This window comes from Gossypium hirsutum, chromosome D08 (genome assembly GCF_007990345.1).
Source record: "Gossypium hirsutum isolate 1008001.06 chromosome D08, Gossypium_hirsutum_v2.1, whole genome shotgun sequence".
Taxonomy (NCBI): domain Eukaryota; kingdom Viridiplantae; phylum Streptophyta; class Magnoliopsida; order Malvales; family Malvaceae; genus Gossypium; species Gossypium hirsutum.
Genome location: NC_053444.1, coordinates 46,979,820 through 46,998,113, shown reverse-complemented (window position 1 = coordinate 46,998,113; position 18,294 = coordinate 46,979,820). Strand labels below are relative to the sequence as shown.

The 18,294-nt window shown below is 32.5% G+C and overlaps 1 protein-coding gene across 39 annotated transcripts; it reads right to left on the bottom strand.

The window, feature by feature from the left end:
- Positions 1-7,234: 7,234 nt before the first annotated feature.
- Positions 7,235-16,171, bottom strand: LOC107910712 (uncharacterized). Of its 39 annotated transcripts, none has more exons than XR_001687745.2 (9): positions 15,984-16,171; positions 14,785-15,487; positions 13,693-13,831; positions 13,461-13,562; positions 12,283-12,777; positions 11,959-12,187; positions 11,497-11,849; positions 11,276-11,396; positions 7,235-7,514 (listed from the first exon to the last, which is right to left on the bottom strand). XR_001687745.2 is itself a non-coding variant. In XM_016838739.2 (4 exons), the coding sequence occupies exons 2-4, from the start codon at positions 15,344-15,346 to the stop codon at positions 13,484-13,486; spliced, it is 780 nt and encodes a 259-aa protein (XP_016694228.1). In that variant the 5' UTR covers positions 15,347-15,487; positions 15,984-16,171; the 3' UTR covers positions 13,242-13,483. The 39 variants fall into 39 exon arrangements, 1 of the variants encoding a protein (XP_016694228.1); XR_005916732.1 differs by having other exon boundaries at positions 12,105-12,187; XR_005916734.1 differs by having other exon boundaries at positions 11,497-11,813; positions 12,105-12,187.
- Between the last annotated feature and the right edge of the window lie 2,123 nt (positions 16,172-18,294).

Sequence of the window (18,294 nt, the reverse complement as noted above, 5' to 3'; positions counted from 1 at the left end):
ACATGACTTCAATTATAATTGTCACATAGGTTCAAACTTACCAAGCTCAACTTCAAATATAAACATAGCGCCTATTAGTCACGAACTCGAGGTACTTACCCGATCCGCTGTCCGTGATCAACTCAATAATGTCGCACACTTAGTGTCCATAGTGATTCAAAAGTATATATTAAGTCCGCACACTCAGTGCTATATAATCAACTTGCACACTTAGTGCTATATAATCAAACTCGCACACTTAGTGCTACATAATCAAACTCGCAGACTTAGTGCTACATAATCAAACTCGCACACTTAGTGCTGTACAATTTAAACCCGCACACTTAGCGCCAATCTCATGGTCATAAATGTTTATACCCGCACTCTTAGTGCCGAGATCAACAACTCAATACATCTCACCTCTTTTCTTTTCATTCAACACTTTCATCACCACATACATACATGTATATATATATTTATCATTCCATTCAGCATCATTACATAGACGTTATGACCATTTAAATTAATACAAACTATATGCTTAATGACTTACTTTATGTTGGGTAAAATAATTCCGAGTCGGCTACTCGATGACCTTCGATTTCCCCTTGTTGGACGCCTCTCCTTTAGGTTCTTGAGCTTAAATAAATAAATCAACTAGTTTAATTACCTTGCTAGTTATTTATATCCCGTAACATTAATAGTTTCATATCAAAAGAAGCATACGGCAACATTTTATTTCAAGGTACATATTCATAATTCAAATTCGACCATATAAACCAATATCATCCACTTGATCAATTATAGAGAATTAAAGTTAATATCACCATGTGTACTCTATATGGCCCATTATACATAATCAAATTTAACATCATCTATATATTTACTCATATGGCCGAATATACATACCCCCATATAATATCATTTTCATTCCATTTAACACTTAATTTCCACCACATAAACACTTGGCCGAATAATCCTAAACTAGCAAAACTCCACATTTGTTCATACCATCTTTTAAATTCACATGTATATTTTATTTTTACATGAACCATAGCTGAATCGTTTTAACCATGAGTAACATAACAAGCATAAATCATACTTATGGATATACCATGGCCGATTCAATCTAATCACATCCAAAATCATCAACCATTTTCAATGCATATAACATATATAAACATGAATAAGTTTCATATAATCTCTTAACACATTAATTTCTTTCATCAACAATCTTTTGTTTCTTTATCCATCAAAACTTAAAGGTAAGAAAAAAAATCAAGTTCTTCTCACACATACCATAACCGAAAGTTCCATCCAACACTCTAAATTCAAAATTTTAGTATGGCTAGGTAAGAAAAACGTGATGATTAACCTGAACAAACTAAGATTTCAAAAGAAAGATTAACAAAATTTACTAACCTCCTCTTCATTCAAAAGGCCGAATGCCTTTGCCCCCCCTCTTTTTCTTCTTCTTGTACGGCTAAGAAGAACAAGGTAATAACCCTTTTTTTTTTACTTCTTTTATTATCCTTAGTATTTCTTTTATTATTTCCTTTCCTTTACATAAAATAATGACCACTTCATGGAAATTTACCACATATTCTAATATATGCTCCATCATGGCCGGCCACTATGTATAAAAGAAGGAGTATTTGACATGCAAAGCCATTATTCTCACTACATGCTTTAATAGGTCCTTATAAATTAACCTATCACATTTCAAAATTTTCTCACATAAGTCCTATTTACTAAAATTCACCTACAATTAAACAAAATTCAAATATGAAATTTTCACACATGCATATATACATATAATAAGCATCAAATATGACAGCTAATTATTTTTATGACTCGATTTAGTTGTCCCGAAACCACTTCCCGACTAGGGTCAATTTTGGGCTGTCACATTCCGTATATCCTAAGTGTTGAGCTAGTCCACATTGAGCTACAGTGTCGTAATTCAACTATTATAAATTAATAGGTTACGGTAAGTAATGGTAAGTATGATTTTTAAGAAAAATATATTAAAATTTAGGGACTAATTTGATGAGTATTATATGTCTATAAAATGAAGAAAATTTTATTTTATATTATTATTAGTAGTAGATTTTAAAAATCTTGAAGTACTTACTAAGTCTTCACAAACTTACAGCGTTGATTCTCTAACGCGTAGGTGCAGTTGTAACACCCCCTACCCGTATCCGTTGTCAGAATAGGGTATGAGGCATTACCGGAGTTTACTGAACATTTTCAATAATTTTAAGTCATTTATTATTCATATTATGAAAATAATCATAACGTCCCTCTATTGGGCCCTCGAAGCTCAAAACGTTCATTAGGAACCTACTAGGATTAAATCGAAATCATAGGGATTTTTTCGCAGAATCCTAAATATATATATAGATTTTTAATTTTTTTTATTTCCGAATTAGGTGCAGGATTCATACGGGCGTATCACATAACAAATCTTTTCATAAGAAATTGCATAACTGAAACCTTTCCACTCTTTCATAAGCTCAATTATATTTTCATCTAAGCACTTACCATTCCAATGCACCTTATAATTAAACATATTACCATTCAACAGTAATTTGGCACTTGCCTAAACTTCAAGCAACGAAATTGGTTAGCGTACTTTAATATTGGCAAACTTATTTTCTCGCCATGTCTCACTTAAATTTATTACTCGTCTTAATACACATAATTTTCCTTGTCTCAACGTATCAAAGATAGTCTCATATTTACATGTCATGATACATATCATTTTCTTGTTGTTTCTTCTTAAATATAAATCATTCAATTCATTATGACAATATTTCATGTACCATAATTTTCTATAAGTTCAATGTATATTTATGCTAGTAGCAGTTCATACTCTTGAATATGCATAATTATCAGGCAAGTTTCACATACATGTATTTTCCATGTCATATTTCAGTATATCAAATAATTATCATTTCTATGTATTTCAAGTTTAATTTCATGATTTTAAGTACTTATCATTTTCTATTTTTATCCCGTTGAATTTCTCGGAATTTCGATGGATTTTTCAGGGGTACACTTTAGTGTACAAATTCAGGTCCGTCAATTCATATTCATGTGCGCACATTTTCCTATTCAGAGAGCACACTCCCGCGAACCTCATTTGTTACAGCAGGATTACCAGTCCAGGCTAAATCCCCTGTAATATAAACTCATAGAGTATTGTCGGGATTACCAGTCCAGGCTAAATCCCCTGCAATGACAATTACTCTAATGAGCTTGGATCTGAATTACCAGTCCAGGCTAAATTTAGACCCTAATTCGGATTACCCGTCCGGGCTAAATCCAATTTCCACATATTCTTCGGGAGGGCTATATCAGGATAGGATTACTTGTCTGGGCTAGATCCTTTTTACCGTCAATTCATTTTCAAAGATCCATCGAATTTTCCTTTCATTCAATCGGGAGTTCTTCCCCTTTTTATCAAATATATCAATGTTTCATCAATTTTCATACAATGAATATTCAAATCATATTCACATCAATAACAAACATTTCAAGCATTTAAGAATATAACTCAAGTTACACGAACTTACCTCGTTACTTATTCGTGTTTACAATTTCACTAATCCGATGTCTTTTCTTTTCCACGTTCAAGTCTCGTATTTGAGTTATTCGGATCTTTATAAATAAATTTGATCATCATTTTCATTCATTTCATATTCTGACACATTCAATTAATGCTCTAGGCAAGATTATCATTTTGCCCCTAAGCTTTTAATTAATAACGATTTTTAATCCTTAGGCTCATAAAAATAAATTCTTGTAATTTAAATAAATAAACAATCCATTTCATGCAATTTGGTCATTTTTGACATTTTTATAAAATTATCCATAAAGTTTTACTTTTATTCAATTTAGTCCCTGAGCCTAAAACGTGCAAATTATCCATGCTAGCTGAATATTCATATATATATATTTCTCCTCCTCTCCATTCCACATCCTTAATTTATATAACATGCTTATAAGTAACATTATCTATGATTTCATTATTTACTTGTAAATTTATTCAAAGCTGTCCATTTGAATCATAGCCACTAAATTATTTTTATCTTGATATACAGAACTCAAAATTAGGATCTTTAAATTTTCCATGAAACTAGACTCACATATCTTATTACCATAAAATTTTCAGAATTTTTGGTTTATCAAATAAGTACAGTTTATTCTTTAAAGTCACCTCTACTCTGCTGTCTGACAGTTCCGACCCTTCTTCACTAAAACTTAATTATCTCCTTGTACGGGATTCAAATGATGTTACCGTTTGTTTATATTGAAAATAGACTCAATAAGGATTTTAAATATATAAATTTGAGCTCCTAATTATTTTCTTTCAATATTTTATGATTTTCCAAAGTCAGAACAGGGGAACACAAAATCATTCCGACCTTGTCTTACAAAATTTATTATATCTCATGATTTAAAATTCCATTACTTACACTGTTTATTCTATGAGAAACTATACTCAATAAGATTTAATTCTATATTTTTTTCATCCTCTAATTAAATTTCTATGATTTTTTGAAAATTTTCAAAGTCAGACTACTGCTGCTGTCTCAAAACTGTTTTAATGTAAAATGTTGATAACTAAATTTATAACACATTCCTTTCCTTTCTCTTCAATATTTTCCAGCACTTTCTCTTATTTCTCTTTACTAACATAACAAGAATATATAACCTTATATAAGGAAACTCTACATTAACATTAATTTCCTACTTTTTCAATAATATCAAACTCAAAAATATATTGAAATCTTAATGTTCTTACCTTGTGCTATTGACTTCAATCTTTAACTTGATTTTATCTCTCCTCCAACTTCTATTTCTTGAATCTAACTTGATATTCTACCTCCCCATTGTCTCCTTATTATTTTTCTCTCTTGGAAGCTATGGAAATTCTTTTGATTTCTAGGTAAAAATGGTGGATTTTTGGTAAAAATGACCAAATTGTAAAGAAAAGAAAACTTTCTTTCTTTCTTCTTCTTCTCGCGTTAGTGCATGGGAAAGATGATGAATTCTCTTCATCTTTCCTCCCTTTTATATTAATCATTTAATAATAAAATAATACTAAAAATCTTAATAAAATATTAATTAAATAACATTTATCTAATTAATTAATTAAAAATATCACCAACATCATCATTACCTTCTAGAATTCTCTCTCTCTAATTGACCATTTTTCCCTTTATAATCTTTTGAAATTCCGTCCTTGAGTCATCACTTAATTTGGTAAAATTGCAATTTAGTCCCTCAAAATTCTTCACCTTTTCAATTTGGTCCTAATTCATCCATTTTCCTTATTTTCTAGATTATTCCACCCTTAAAATATTTACACTATTGATCCTTCAACTTTTTCATATTTACACTTTAACCCCTCAAATTTTGGGTATTTACTATTGGGCAACAAATTTTTTCTCACTTTTGCGATTTAATCCTTTCTTGAATTAATATGTCATAATATACTTCCCAATGTTGACATAACTCAAAATTACCCTTTTTATCATTTTATTTTCTTATTTTACTATATCAGGGATATTATCTTACTATAGTAATTTTCGGGGTATTACAGCAGTAGATCCTGTTGGGCTAATATCGAGGTTGAGTGCATCCCATCTCATCACTATTCCAAGAGGCAAGGTTGTATGTATGAATTTTGGGGTTAGTATGGCATGTAAATAGGTTCTTAATATAGGTGAATGATAGATGGACTAAAATGCAAACTTTGGAAACCTTGTTATTTTGGTGATCTAATGGCATATTTTGTTAGCTTTTGAAAGGAATTTATAATATCTTAACATATGCATGCATATATGAAGTTGTTATATGGATTTTGTGGTGAATTTTAATGAGTTTGAGGGTAATTGAATTGGTTTGGAAGTGTTTGAATGTTTTTTAGCAAATTTTCTAACTATTTTTGTGTCATCATAACTCAAGGTATCAATACCTGAGGGTAAGGTATCGATACCTTGACCCAAAAATCAAATTTTTGAGAAACAAAGAGTACTTTTGGTATCATTTTTTATGTGGGTATCAATATTAAAGCCTAGGTATCGATACTATCGATACCTTCATCAAAACTTGAATTTTTGGATTTCCGGAATGCTATTTTGGTATCAATTTTGTGCTGTGGTATAGATACCTTTCATAAAATATCGATACCTTTTGTTTAAGTATCAATATTTTTCCCCTGTTTTGAGTAAAAAAAAACAATTTTTAAATCATTTCCAAATGCAAACGAATATCTATTAGTAACCCCCCAGATGTTTATATTAATAATTTTTGGGTTAAATAAATTAATACACTATGTATGAATGATTGAATTATGCAATGTCTAGCCAAAACCACTTTGGCACCAAATGTAATAGTCTTATATCGGGTTCATACAGTCGGATTGGGTATAGGGGTATTACAAATTCAACCATTCCATTCACATTCAATCTTACCATATTTCAAACACTTCCAAGAAGCATATACCAAACAACTAAAGACATACATATATGGACATATACAAGCCAAATCCAAAGATATATACACATATATGTTTAAACTAAGTTTAAATAACATCATTATAGTAAAAGAACTTAAATTCTCCTAAAACATGTCATTTATAACCTAAATAAAAAATAATCACATCTTATACCGAATCGTTGAACGAATAGTGTGATCTCCAAAAGTAATCAACAACTCGAATCCAACGATCTACAAAGAAGAAAAATCAAAACGAGGCAAGCTTGCATAAAGCTTAGTAAGTTCGTGATAAACTTAAACTCTGACTTACCAAAAAAGATGTAATAAAACATTTTACAAGATAATTCAATGTTCTAGTCATGAGTTCATTAATTTCCTAGACACATCAGAATAATCACAAGATATATAAAGCATGTAACTTTATCATGCTATCAAACATATACCTAAAAAGTCATTTGGGACATAACCAACCATCACATATTCATTTAACATTTAACATATTTATTCAAGTATATATTTCAAATGTCACTTTTTCACATATCTATGTTCCTAAAAATATTTCGTATAAACATTTCATTTTACCATTTAACAAATATTCATTCATTAAATCTTATACTTACATTTTTTCTTTATACAACACAACCTTACAAGGTTAGTAGGTATTGCAAAAAAACATATAATTCCAACAAATAATAGAACATGTAATAATAACATAACAAGTACATATTACATCCATCATGAGTTCGATAAACATAGTTTATTATTTCAAGTATTTTTATCAACATCTTCCAATTCACATATCTTGACCATATAACATTTCATATATGTACATATTTTTTTAAACCTTTACCACCTGTTGAACCTAATGAAATAACATCAGATGCTTGGGAAATGCTCACACAAGCTGTAACTATAACATGTAACTCTATATGCTCACACGAGCTGTGAAATAGGTCTGCTCACACGAGCTGTGGGTCGGGATGTTAAGCTACACGATGTTGCTCACACAAGCTGTGGAGAATCTGCAACAAATGCAGTACCTCAACCATCAATAGGACATCCAATATTAGCACCCGAAACTGTAAATAACCCTCTAATGACATGTCCTTTGTATCCTAAGTATTCATAAGGTTCAAATGGGACACATTTCATATTTGAATCCTTTAAATTCGTTTCCATTATATCATTTCAAACTCACATCTGTGTATTTCACATTTTCCAAACACAATACTCAACTTATATATCATCACAACTTAGTCCAACTAATCGCATACCAATCTCAAGTAGTTAAATTCAATTACAACATAAATAGATATGTATTAAATCACAAAAACAACAAATAATTAATTTAATCAATTTAAAAACCTACCTAATCAAAAACAATTACGAACGCAACACCGACAATTTCTCCTCTAATTTTCCTTTCTCGCAATTATTATCAAGTTGACTCATTTCGTGATCTAAATATAATAATTTTATTCAATTAACCAATTCAAATACCATAATATACTGAAATTCATATATATGACCCTTAATTGTTATTTTACATTTTTACCATAAACTTTTACCTTTTATACAATTTAGTCCCTAAACACGAAACTCACAAATTAATCACATTTAATGAAAAATCATGCTAGCTAATTTTCCTAAGGGTCCATTACAGCCCAAATTTCTCATCATTTCACACTATTTTCACTGAATTTTACTATTTAAACAATTTATTTATTAAACATTAAAATTACTAAAAATCACTTAAGAAAATACTTATATCTAGTTATAAAACTCAAGAATCCACCAATTAAATTCTCAACGCAACTAAAATTCATTAATGGAAAAATCTAAAATCTTTAAAAGTTTCAAAAATGAAAATACGAGTTAGTTGTACCTAGTTGTAACGGTCTCAAAAATATAAAATTTAAAAAAATACTTACTTGCAATGGAAATATCAAAGTCGAAGCTTCCCAAGTTCTCTCATGGTGGTTTAGTGTTCAAATTAAAAAAAGAAGAAGATGACACTAATTCTTTATGTTTTCTTATTTTTAACTTAACTTATTTTATTTACTTTATTATTTAACTTATAATATAACAAATATGATCTATAAATAAATGTCTTAACCGTCCACTAATATAAAAACATGGTATAATTACTTTACAAGTCCTCACACATCCACTAGTTAAGCTATTTAACCATTAAATTCAATAGTTATTAGATTATTTTACTTTTACAATTTAGTCCTTTTTAATTAACTAATTAAACATTAAAATTTCCTAACTGAATCTTCACATACCTATATAATAACTCCATAAAAATATTTACGTGCTTGATTTATAGAAACGAAGTCTCGATACCTCATTTTTCAAAATCACTTAAGGAATTAACGACTTAAACTTGACTATACAATCAATTAATGAAATTTATTAAATCAAAATTTCAATAATATTATACTTGACTCATAAATATTAATTAATAATATTTACAAGCTCACTCGTCGAATTTGTGGTCTTGAAACTACTGTTTTCAATACCACTGAAAAATGGGTTGTTATACCCATGAACTAACCACCAAGACTTGGGATCCAAAAGCCATCTATCTTGTAGTAAATCAAATGAACCAAAAATAATCTAGTGGCTCCAAAAATCTTCCAAACTCTTGGAATGCCATCTTTCTTTCTTCAGTAGAAGGAAAATATCTTCTTAAACACTTATTCCTTTCCTTTGAGATTTCTACATCTTTAAGTGGAGGAAGACGATTTAGAACCTCATTAACTCAATCACTACAATGATAGCTATGTAAACAAATAAATTTAAATTTTTTTAATTGATAATAAATAAAACAAGTATAAAAGAATAAACACAAACATAAATGAAATATATGTTTTCTAAGTTTACCTTACATTTAAAGAATGAACCATACAATGAAGTGGTGTACCACTATTAGTCCATCGATCAATAAGAATATCATATACCACTTCATAAAAGATTGATCTCTCATCTCCTTTCTTCCCTTCATGCCTATAAATGTTTGTCTTCACTTTTTCAATCATTTCATCCCACATCTCATAAACCAAGTGAAGAGTAGGCCTATCCATGTCCATAATTCGAAGCATATCATATATAAATCCCGTAGAAGAAAGGATATAATCAACCTCATCTCACCAAAGGTCATCCAAAAAAAATTTCCTTCACCAAAGGGGCTTTGGAAGCATCATCTTCTTCATAAGTAGATTATTCATCACTAATAACCATATTTTGGAAACCCCGTTTAATGAGTTTGAGTCTTTTTATCGTCACAATCATAGAAGCAAATCAAGTATCCACAACGGTAAGTAATTTCAAAGGCACAAAAGAATTAAATATTGTCAACCTCTTAGAGTGATTCATTATGAAGTTTCTTATAAAGATAACATCATCACCAACATTATTTATCCAACACAAAACATTTCGGCGTTTTTTGCAGCACATATTTTTTGCAACACAAAACTCGAATTCCTTGCCCATTTAGTTTCAATAAATGTGCTTTAACCTTAGAGAATGAACCTTCAAATGTAGCATTGCAAAAATTACACACAAAACTAACATCTCCACCTCCTTCAATAGTTTTTGGTAATTTAGTAACATATCTCTAAAGAGGAGTGTTACTAACTAGTATTAGTAACATTATTTAATGTGTCAATACTTCCACTACCACTTTGAGATGTCATAATTAAAAACCTAAAGTATTAAAAAAAATCAATATATATTTCAAGAGTGATCATCACTATCAATTATTTAACATACAAATATATAGAAAATTTAAAAAAAAAAGTAACTAAACAAATAAAAAAAATATAACACATTCAAAGCATAAACAAAATAAATATTAAACTTACCTGAAGTTCGTCGAAAGTAAGAAAATGGAAATAAGAGTGATAAATGTTTAAAATATTTTTTGAAATGTAAAAAATGGAAACATCAAAAGCAACAAAGCAAGTACAAAGCTTGAAAGCTTCTCAAATAAGATTTTTTTGTTTTTATTTTTTTACTTTTTTTTTAAATATCTACTGGATTAATAAAACAATACCCAAAACAGACCCTTGAGCTGCTTAAAACACTCCGAAAACAACAATAAATAGAAATTAAATCCAACCCAGTTTTCTAGACTGCTTTATCAAACAGAGGGAGAGGAATTCTAGAAAAATCTACAAGCCAAATGTGTATGAGAAAACAAATTTCAGGGGAAAAAAGCCTTTCATTGCCTAGACTACTTCAGAACTTTATTTCCCCTTTCCTTCTCAACTGTGGTTTTTCAATCTATATCCATTGTGACCGTGTCAAGACTATATCCGGTTTTAGACATCTGCGAGATCGTGTCCAACCTCTTTTTTTAACGTATTTCAACATGTCCTGTACATATTCGGACACGCGAGTGTTCGTGTCAAACACATGTACGACACCGATACGATGAGAGATGAGCCATGTCCGTGCTTCCTAGCTTCCAACATACTTTATGTCATGTTTCTTGCTACCAAAGACTTTGTGCTCAGATCTAGAAAAGACTATGAATCAATTTTTGTGGCAGAAAAGCTAGAGTCGGAAAGGAATGCATTGGAGTAAATGAGCCAATTTGTGTTTGCCAAAAGAGAGTGGAGGTATGGGTTTCTATGATTTGTGTAAATTCAATATTGCATTGTTTGCAAAGCAAGGGTGAAGGTTAGTTACTAATCCTAACTCGTTAGTTGCACGCATTTATAGTGCTAAATATTTCCCAAATACTAATTTCTGGAATGTGAATTTGGGATCTTACCCTTCGTATGTTTGGAAAAGCATATATGGGACACGAAAATTGCTGGAAGACGGGATTGGTTGGAGAGTGGGATCTGGCACCCAAATTTCAATTTGGAGAGATGAATGGCTTCCGTGATGGGCTGGTGGACAAATTCGACAAACAAGAGTTAACGAGAATATAGAAAGGGTGGCGGATTTGACAGATCACTCGTCTAAAAGTTGGAAGGAAGGGCTCATTACCAGTGTTTTTACTCTTGAGGAAGCTGCAACCATTCGGTGTATTCCCTTATCCAGAAGAGTTGATGTCGATAAGATTGTTTGGAGGGGTGAGAATACTCTGTCCGGAGCGGGTATCGAACTCTAATCAGTGACCAGATTACAGCGGACGACATACACGAGAGCAGCGGAATTTACAAAAAAATCTCTGGCAATTACAGATTCCTCCTAAAATAAAAATTGCAAACTGGGGAATACTAGATAATTACGTCCTTACAGCCTATATTCTAGACAAAAAAGGATGGTGGCCTCCTCGATATGTCCTAGATGTGGCGGTGAGCCTGAAATATTGATGCATGTCATCACAAGGTGTGGCCCTGCAAAAGAGGTGGGGGATTTAGTTAGTATTGGCTGCCCTTCAATTTTTAATACTGATGATATATGGGCTTGGTTTGACTTTGTTTTTAAGCATGGAAGTAATTATACCTGCAAAGTTATAGCGATCACAGTTTGGGCAATTTGGCATGCTCGAAACAAGCAGGTCATGGAAGGCAAGCAACAAACAGCTCAAGATATCAGAATCATAGTGGCTAGTCTAGTACGGGAGCTTGATGAGATAAATCGGAAATTACCTGACCAGAGAGAGACCATGAAAACTCACTGGAAACCTCCACAGGACCCAAACGTAAAAGTGAACTTTGATGCAGCGTTCAAACTGCAAATACACCAATCGTCTCTGGGTTCGTTATCAGAAATGAGATAGGATTAATATAGGGCAGTGGTGCAGTCAAGAATGGTTATATCTCATACTCTTTTTCTGCTGAAGCTATAGCATGTATCCAAGCTCTAAAGTTTGCGGAGGAGATGGGATTTAGACAGATTGAAGTGGAGGGCGATTCCCGAACGACAATCATGATAATCAACCAAGGCGTAGTAGACAGATCTACCATGGGTGTCTATATTGAAGACGTTAAAGCTATGGCAACACGTTTTCAAAGGATTTCGTTCAAACATGTTGACAGAAAGGCTAATGGTGTAGGTCATATAATCGCCCAAGAGAGATTTAATTTAACTGAAAATACGTTTTGGGTTGAGGAGGTACCTGTAGCGGCGGTCGAAGCGGTGAATTGAGATAATCAGATTCCGACTCCTCCAGATTGAAGCAAGATGATCTCCTCCCAGCTAATGCATGGCTGTTCTGCAATCTGAAAATGGCTTATGAAGCTTCGAGATTTCTACCTGGTTTTGCGTTTTTGACTATGATATTCACTTGTGCGGGCCAGCTGCCTCTTGTTTTGCTGAGTACTGTCGTTAGTACCTTATTAAATGTTATGTTTTGGTTTTGTTTATTAATAAATAACATCTCAATATTTTCTTTCAGAAAAAAACCAACTTTCGAATTTAATAAGACCAAACCTCAATCCATTTTAAATATTTTTTTTTTAAGATTATCTTATGGTAAAATGCACCCAACACAGGTTAATAAATAGCTTATTTATTGTTAAATGAATATCCAAAATTTTATATTATTAAATTATGTATTTATAAAATATTTTAAATTCAGAATTTCTATAATTCTTCCAATTTCACTCGGTGTGCCCCTGCATTTTTGTTTATAGATATTGTAGGATGGGCAAAGACATGCATCTTTAATTTTTGGCATTCCTGAAATGCCCCATATCCAACCTATGAGTTCCATTATTATGTATTTAACTTAATAAATCCAACTACCTTCTACGAACTCTATTCGTCAACCATGGCAAAAATACTAAAGAAACGTGGGGTTCTTTTCGTCCATCATCAACTGTCCAAGACAATCTAACAATGACAAGTCAAACCCACATTGACTTGTATTATAATTCATACAATAATTTACATTACTAACTAAGCTGTACAACAACTGGACCGTTCATGCATACAGAAATCAGCATAGCCAGCAATCACAATTTTGTTTACATTAATATCAAGAAACCCAAAATGTACCTCACCTTGTAAAATTCGACATCGGCAGCTATTTCTCTGCATCTTCGGGCAACTTTTCCGGTTCTTTCTCAATAACTGAAGAACCAGAAACCTGCTGTTCTGACAAACTGCATCATTTACGCAAGTAACATTATGGCAATCCATCATTGCAATTTTATGATCACCATGCACAAAAGATAGGCAAGTCTTTAACTACATATAAGATATTCAAAGAATGAAGATTGGAGGAATATGTACCTAGGAGGATCGTGGTCATGATTTCCAGTCGTAGGAAAACTCTTGGAAAACTGAACAGAAATCAAGCCTTCACTTGAACCAACCACAGGTGCAGGAGACCCGTTTAACATCACAGTTGCACCACGTCTGGAACATATACCTACAAACAAAGCAATGTCTTTCACCACACTTTGGTAGCAGTTGGCTAGTACATAAAAGCTTACAACATCTTCATAGGAAGGGAGAACAAAGGACAAGAATCAAACCATCTTCGGGACAACAATTCAAGTTGAAGGATGCTTCTTTGTAATATCAAAGAAACATTCATAGCAAGAACTTTAAAGCATTATATATGATACCATACTTTGTCTAGGGAGAAAACTTTCAAGCATAATGATAACAGGCTAAAAGAATTGGTGACCAACCAAATTGACCAAAGAATTCTTGATATGAAAAGTTGACTATGATCTTTCATTAAGCTGATAAAGGTTTCTTACAATAAAGCAAGTTCCTAACTAGGAGGAGACGACCTTGAGCAATGTCAACTCAGTAACAACTTCTTCTTGTCAACACTCCATTCACTGCTGAACAATATACAGAGAGTTGATGTAGCAGTTTTCGATTTTGCTTTCCTTTTCCAAGTGAAGGCTTATTCCAGATAAAAAATAAAATGTAATGTGCTATATTTTACAGATGATTTTACAATACTTTGGGAATATTTTACAATACTTTGGGAATATAGGAAAAATGTTCGATATCAAGGCACAACTATAATTGCAACAACCAAGAATTACAATGTCATTATACTAGACATGGTCGAAACAGAGATAGCTCATCAACGAAGTTAAGCTGCCTAATCTATGTAATAACACAAGCTAACCAAGCTAAATCTTTCTGGTAATCGGAAATGATGACTCTCCAACAAAGTTATTTGTGAAAACCCGGAAATGGTATGTTACTCAAATTTGAAACACAACAAACTGAGGGGATTTTGTTATTCGTAGAATTCATACCGTGCAGTCCATGAAATTTATACTAGTAAAAGATTTTATCTAAGGACGAGAATAATTCTTATTTAGGGTCCTTCCTTGGAACTTTAAAGATGTCAAATACCTTGAAAGAGTAAGACGAAGCAAAAGAGAACCGTGATAACCATAGCATAAAGGCCACTGCTAGATGATGATGCCTTTGCTTCTTTCATCCTCCTCAATGTTTTAATCCGTTTCATCCTCGCACGTTTCCTCATGGCAAGTTCAGCAATCTCCCTCACCAACTTCTGGTCAGCAGCATCCAACAGCGGACCTTTCGGTGGCCGTGGAGGTTTGGGAGGCTTCCTAGTGCTTTTCTTCTTGCACTTCACTTCTGCTAAGTTCTTCTCTGCTACCGCCATGAGTTCATGATTCTCTTCTCCTTCCGAATTCTTGTCTACCAAGCATTCCATATTCTCACCCTCAACTCCGCCACCAAAACTCGAAGAACTACTGCATGAGTTCATGCTGGATTCACCCTTTCCTATCTTATCAAAACTCAAAAGATCACTCCAAACTCCACTGAGAGTTCTCTTTGTTTGTAAATTCGATGGAACACGATCTTTTGTTTTTTCATCCTCACTGGTAATCCCACCACTTTCAAGATCTACTTCAATATCTCTTTCTCTTCTAAACAAGGGATCCATTCAAAAATAAACCCCAAATCCTTGAGATACTTAACCCCACTACTGCCAAGCTAAAATTCAGTCATGGTCTACATGAACTAATCCTTGACTTCAAAGAAATATCAAACAGTTCTAGGTCTCACCAAAAAAAACCAACCAATCCTGCATTTGCCATTGAAATATTTCATATTAGTAGTAGGCAAGTACATGAAAACAATGGTCAATTCAAATGCTAACTCCAAGGACAAAAAGATAGCAAATTTATGAACCATGAATAGCTCAATTTTCATCATCAAAGACCCAAAGGAACAAGCTAAAACATAAAGGAACTCGAAACAAATGATCATCTTTTAACTCCCCCAGAAAAATCAGTAAAGCTTGAAATTTGAAAAAAAAAAAACTACTCCTATTTTTCGACAATCAGATGAGGGATTACAACCAGCTCCCGGTCTCTACGTCTAAATGCAACTATAAAATAAATTAAAAATTGAAACCGGAATAAAACCCAGAATCCCATACCCTTTAAAACAAAAACCCAGAAAACAAGGGGAAAATACGCTGCCGACAAAGGAAAAAAAAAACCCTTCATCTAAAAAAAAAAAAAGAAGCAAAGACACATGAAAATAAGAAAATCAGAAGGGGAAAAAAATGAATGTACCTTAAAAAGAGCTTAATTCGATGTCTGCAAGAACCATAAAACTAATAAAAATCCTTGGTCGATTTCGTCTAAGCTTATCTCTATTTTTTCTTTCGTACGATTGACTAAAAAGAAGAAGGAAAATTAATTTAAAAACCAAAGCTTTCTAAAAATAAATAGTACATACCGCTAAAAAGACAATCAAAAACGAAAAACCAAAGGTAACAGTTGTTGGTTTTGTCTTTTTCGCCGATTAGCGAAGACGGATGAACGTGTCAGCCACTACGGCCTACGGGGTTGGAAACTGGCAGTTGCCGGTTGAATCATTTAGAATTTTTTATGCCTTACTACTAATTTGTTGGAAGAGTACTTACATTGGTACCTTTTTTTTATTCATATAAGCCCTTGCCGTGTTTTTTTTTTTCCATTTATTCATTAAAAAACACTTGCACCATGTTTGTTTGCCATTACACCCCTAATCCGTGGCCCTACTGATTACCTTGTTTGGTTCGTTGTATTGCCCTAATACAGGCCTATTACGCTGCGGACAGATTCCCCATTTTTCCTTATGCAACGCCGATTTGTAATCCCTTCCAAAAGAAAGGATTACCTAATCGGTCTCTCTTTTACCCTCTCAAGCCGTTGCAGCACTCATCACTCAAATCGATCTCCAACCACCCTCTCCCTCCCAACATCGACAGAAGCTGCCAGCAAACCAAACCTCCAGCCGGTCCCGACTTCCATCTTGGCATCTTTCGCCGACTCCACGGTCTTAGATCTCCGGACGCTTTGAAGTGACAAGTGAGTAATCTCCAGCCGGTCCCGACTTCCATCTTGGCATCTTTCCTCTCTTCATGCATTAATGGGTGTTATTGCAATTTTTTTTATAAATACAATTATTTGGTGCGATTGTTTCAGTTCATGGTGTTAGTTTCTTGGTAAATTGACATAGGGTTTCTTGCTGGTTATGATTTTTTTTCATTATTTGTTTGGTTGCATTATTTGCTGGTTATGGTTTCGTTTCAACACTTAATCGATTTCCCTTTTCTCATTATAGGTTCTTTGTTCCAACACTTCTTCATCGCACTCGTCCCCAATTTGCTCATTACAAGTTAGTTTTCCATAGGTATTTATGGTTTTGTTTGTATTGCATGTTCGATTGAAAGGTTAGTTTTCCCTAATTGCATGTTTGTATTGCTGTAGCAGCTTTTGTTGTTTCCTTTATATAAATAAAAAAAAAGCAAAGTTTATCCAAAAAAAATCAAGTTTAGCATATACTGTTACACCATATTTTTCCTTTAATGTGTTTTTCTTTGCTTTATGTCTTGATTATCTGTTTGTGTTCGCAATTTTCATTTTTCTTAAGGTAGCATTGGAATAAATTTTATTATCTATTTTGCTCAGTCTAACAAACTTTGGTTCATACTCAGCTAAATTTTAGAATCAGAGTCTGTATTGATACATTGTGCTAAAATATTCTGTATTGCAAGTCTGTATTGAAAGGTTAGTTTTCCCCGATTGCATGTTTGTATTGCTATTTCTTTTCCTTTGTTATGTAATCCAAAGAGTTTTAAGGCATAAGGGCAAGTATGTATTGATGTTTAACTTCTGGTTTAACTTGTAAAATAAATTTGATAAAATTGTGTCTTGTGCACAATGTCTTCTAAAATCAGAGTTTGTATTGATACATTGTGCTAAAATATTCATATTGATACAGTGAGCAATAGAAACTGTCTGCTGTTTTCAATTCAGACAGTTTTTTAAAAGTCTGCTGTTTTTTGATAGTCTGCTGTTTTTTGAAAGAGTTTACAATGGAAATTGTTGATAGTGCTGTTTTTTCAATTCAAATATTAGCTTCTCGTTGTTAGTGAGTAGAAGATGAAACTGGAAATTGTTGCATTTGTTCTGATATTGTTCTTGATTTGTTCTGAAAATTGTTTTGATAGTCTGCTGGAAATTGTTCTTGATTTGTTAGTGAGTAGAAGATGAAACTGGAAATTGCAAGTATAGTAGGATATAGTTCTGTTATGATATAGATTTTGATATCAAATGCTGTAAATGAGTTACTTGCAGGATCACTCTGTTTATAATAATTTAATTTTATTAAATGTCAACCAAATTGTGATTGAGTGATAATGTATAAAATGAGAATTTTAAAACCATATAGGCAGGCATATAGATTGGGATAAGAGTATGATTTCAAGAGCATGTGTTTTGAACATAAACCATAATAATACAAAGGAAAAAGTCAGCCATTAAAATAAGCAAGTAATTAATTTTTAAATATGGTTTGGATGGGAGAAATCACCACAGGTGGCTTCACCACACAAAC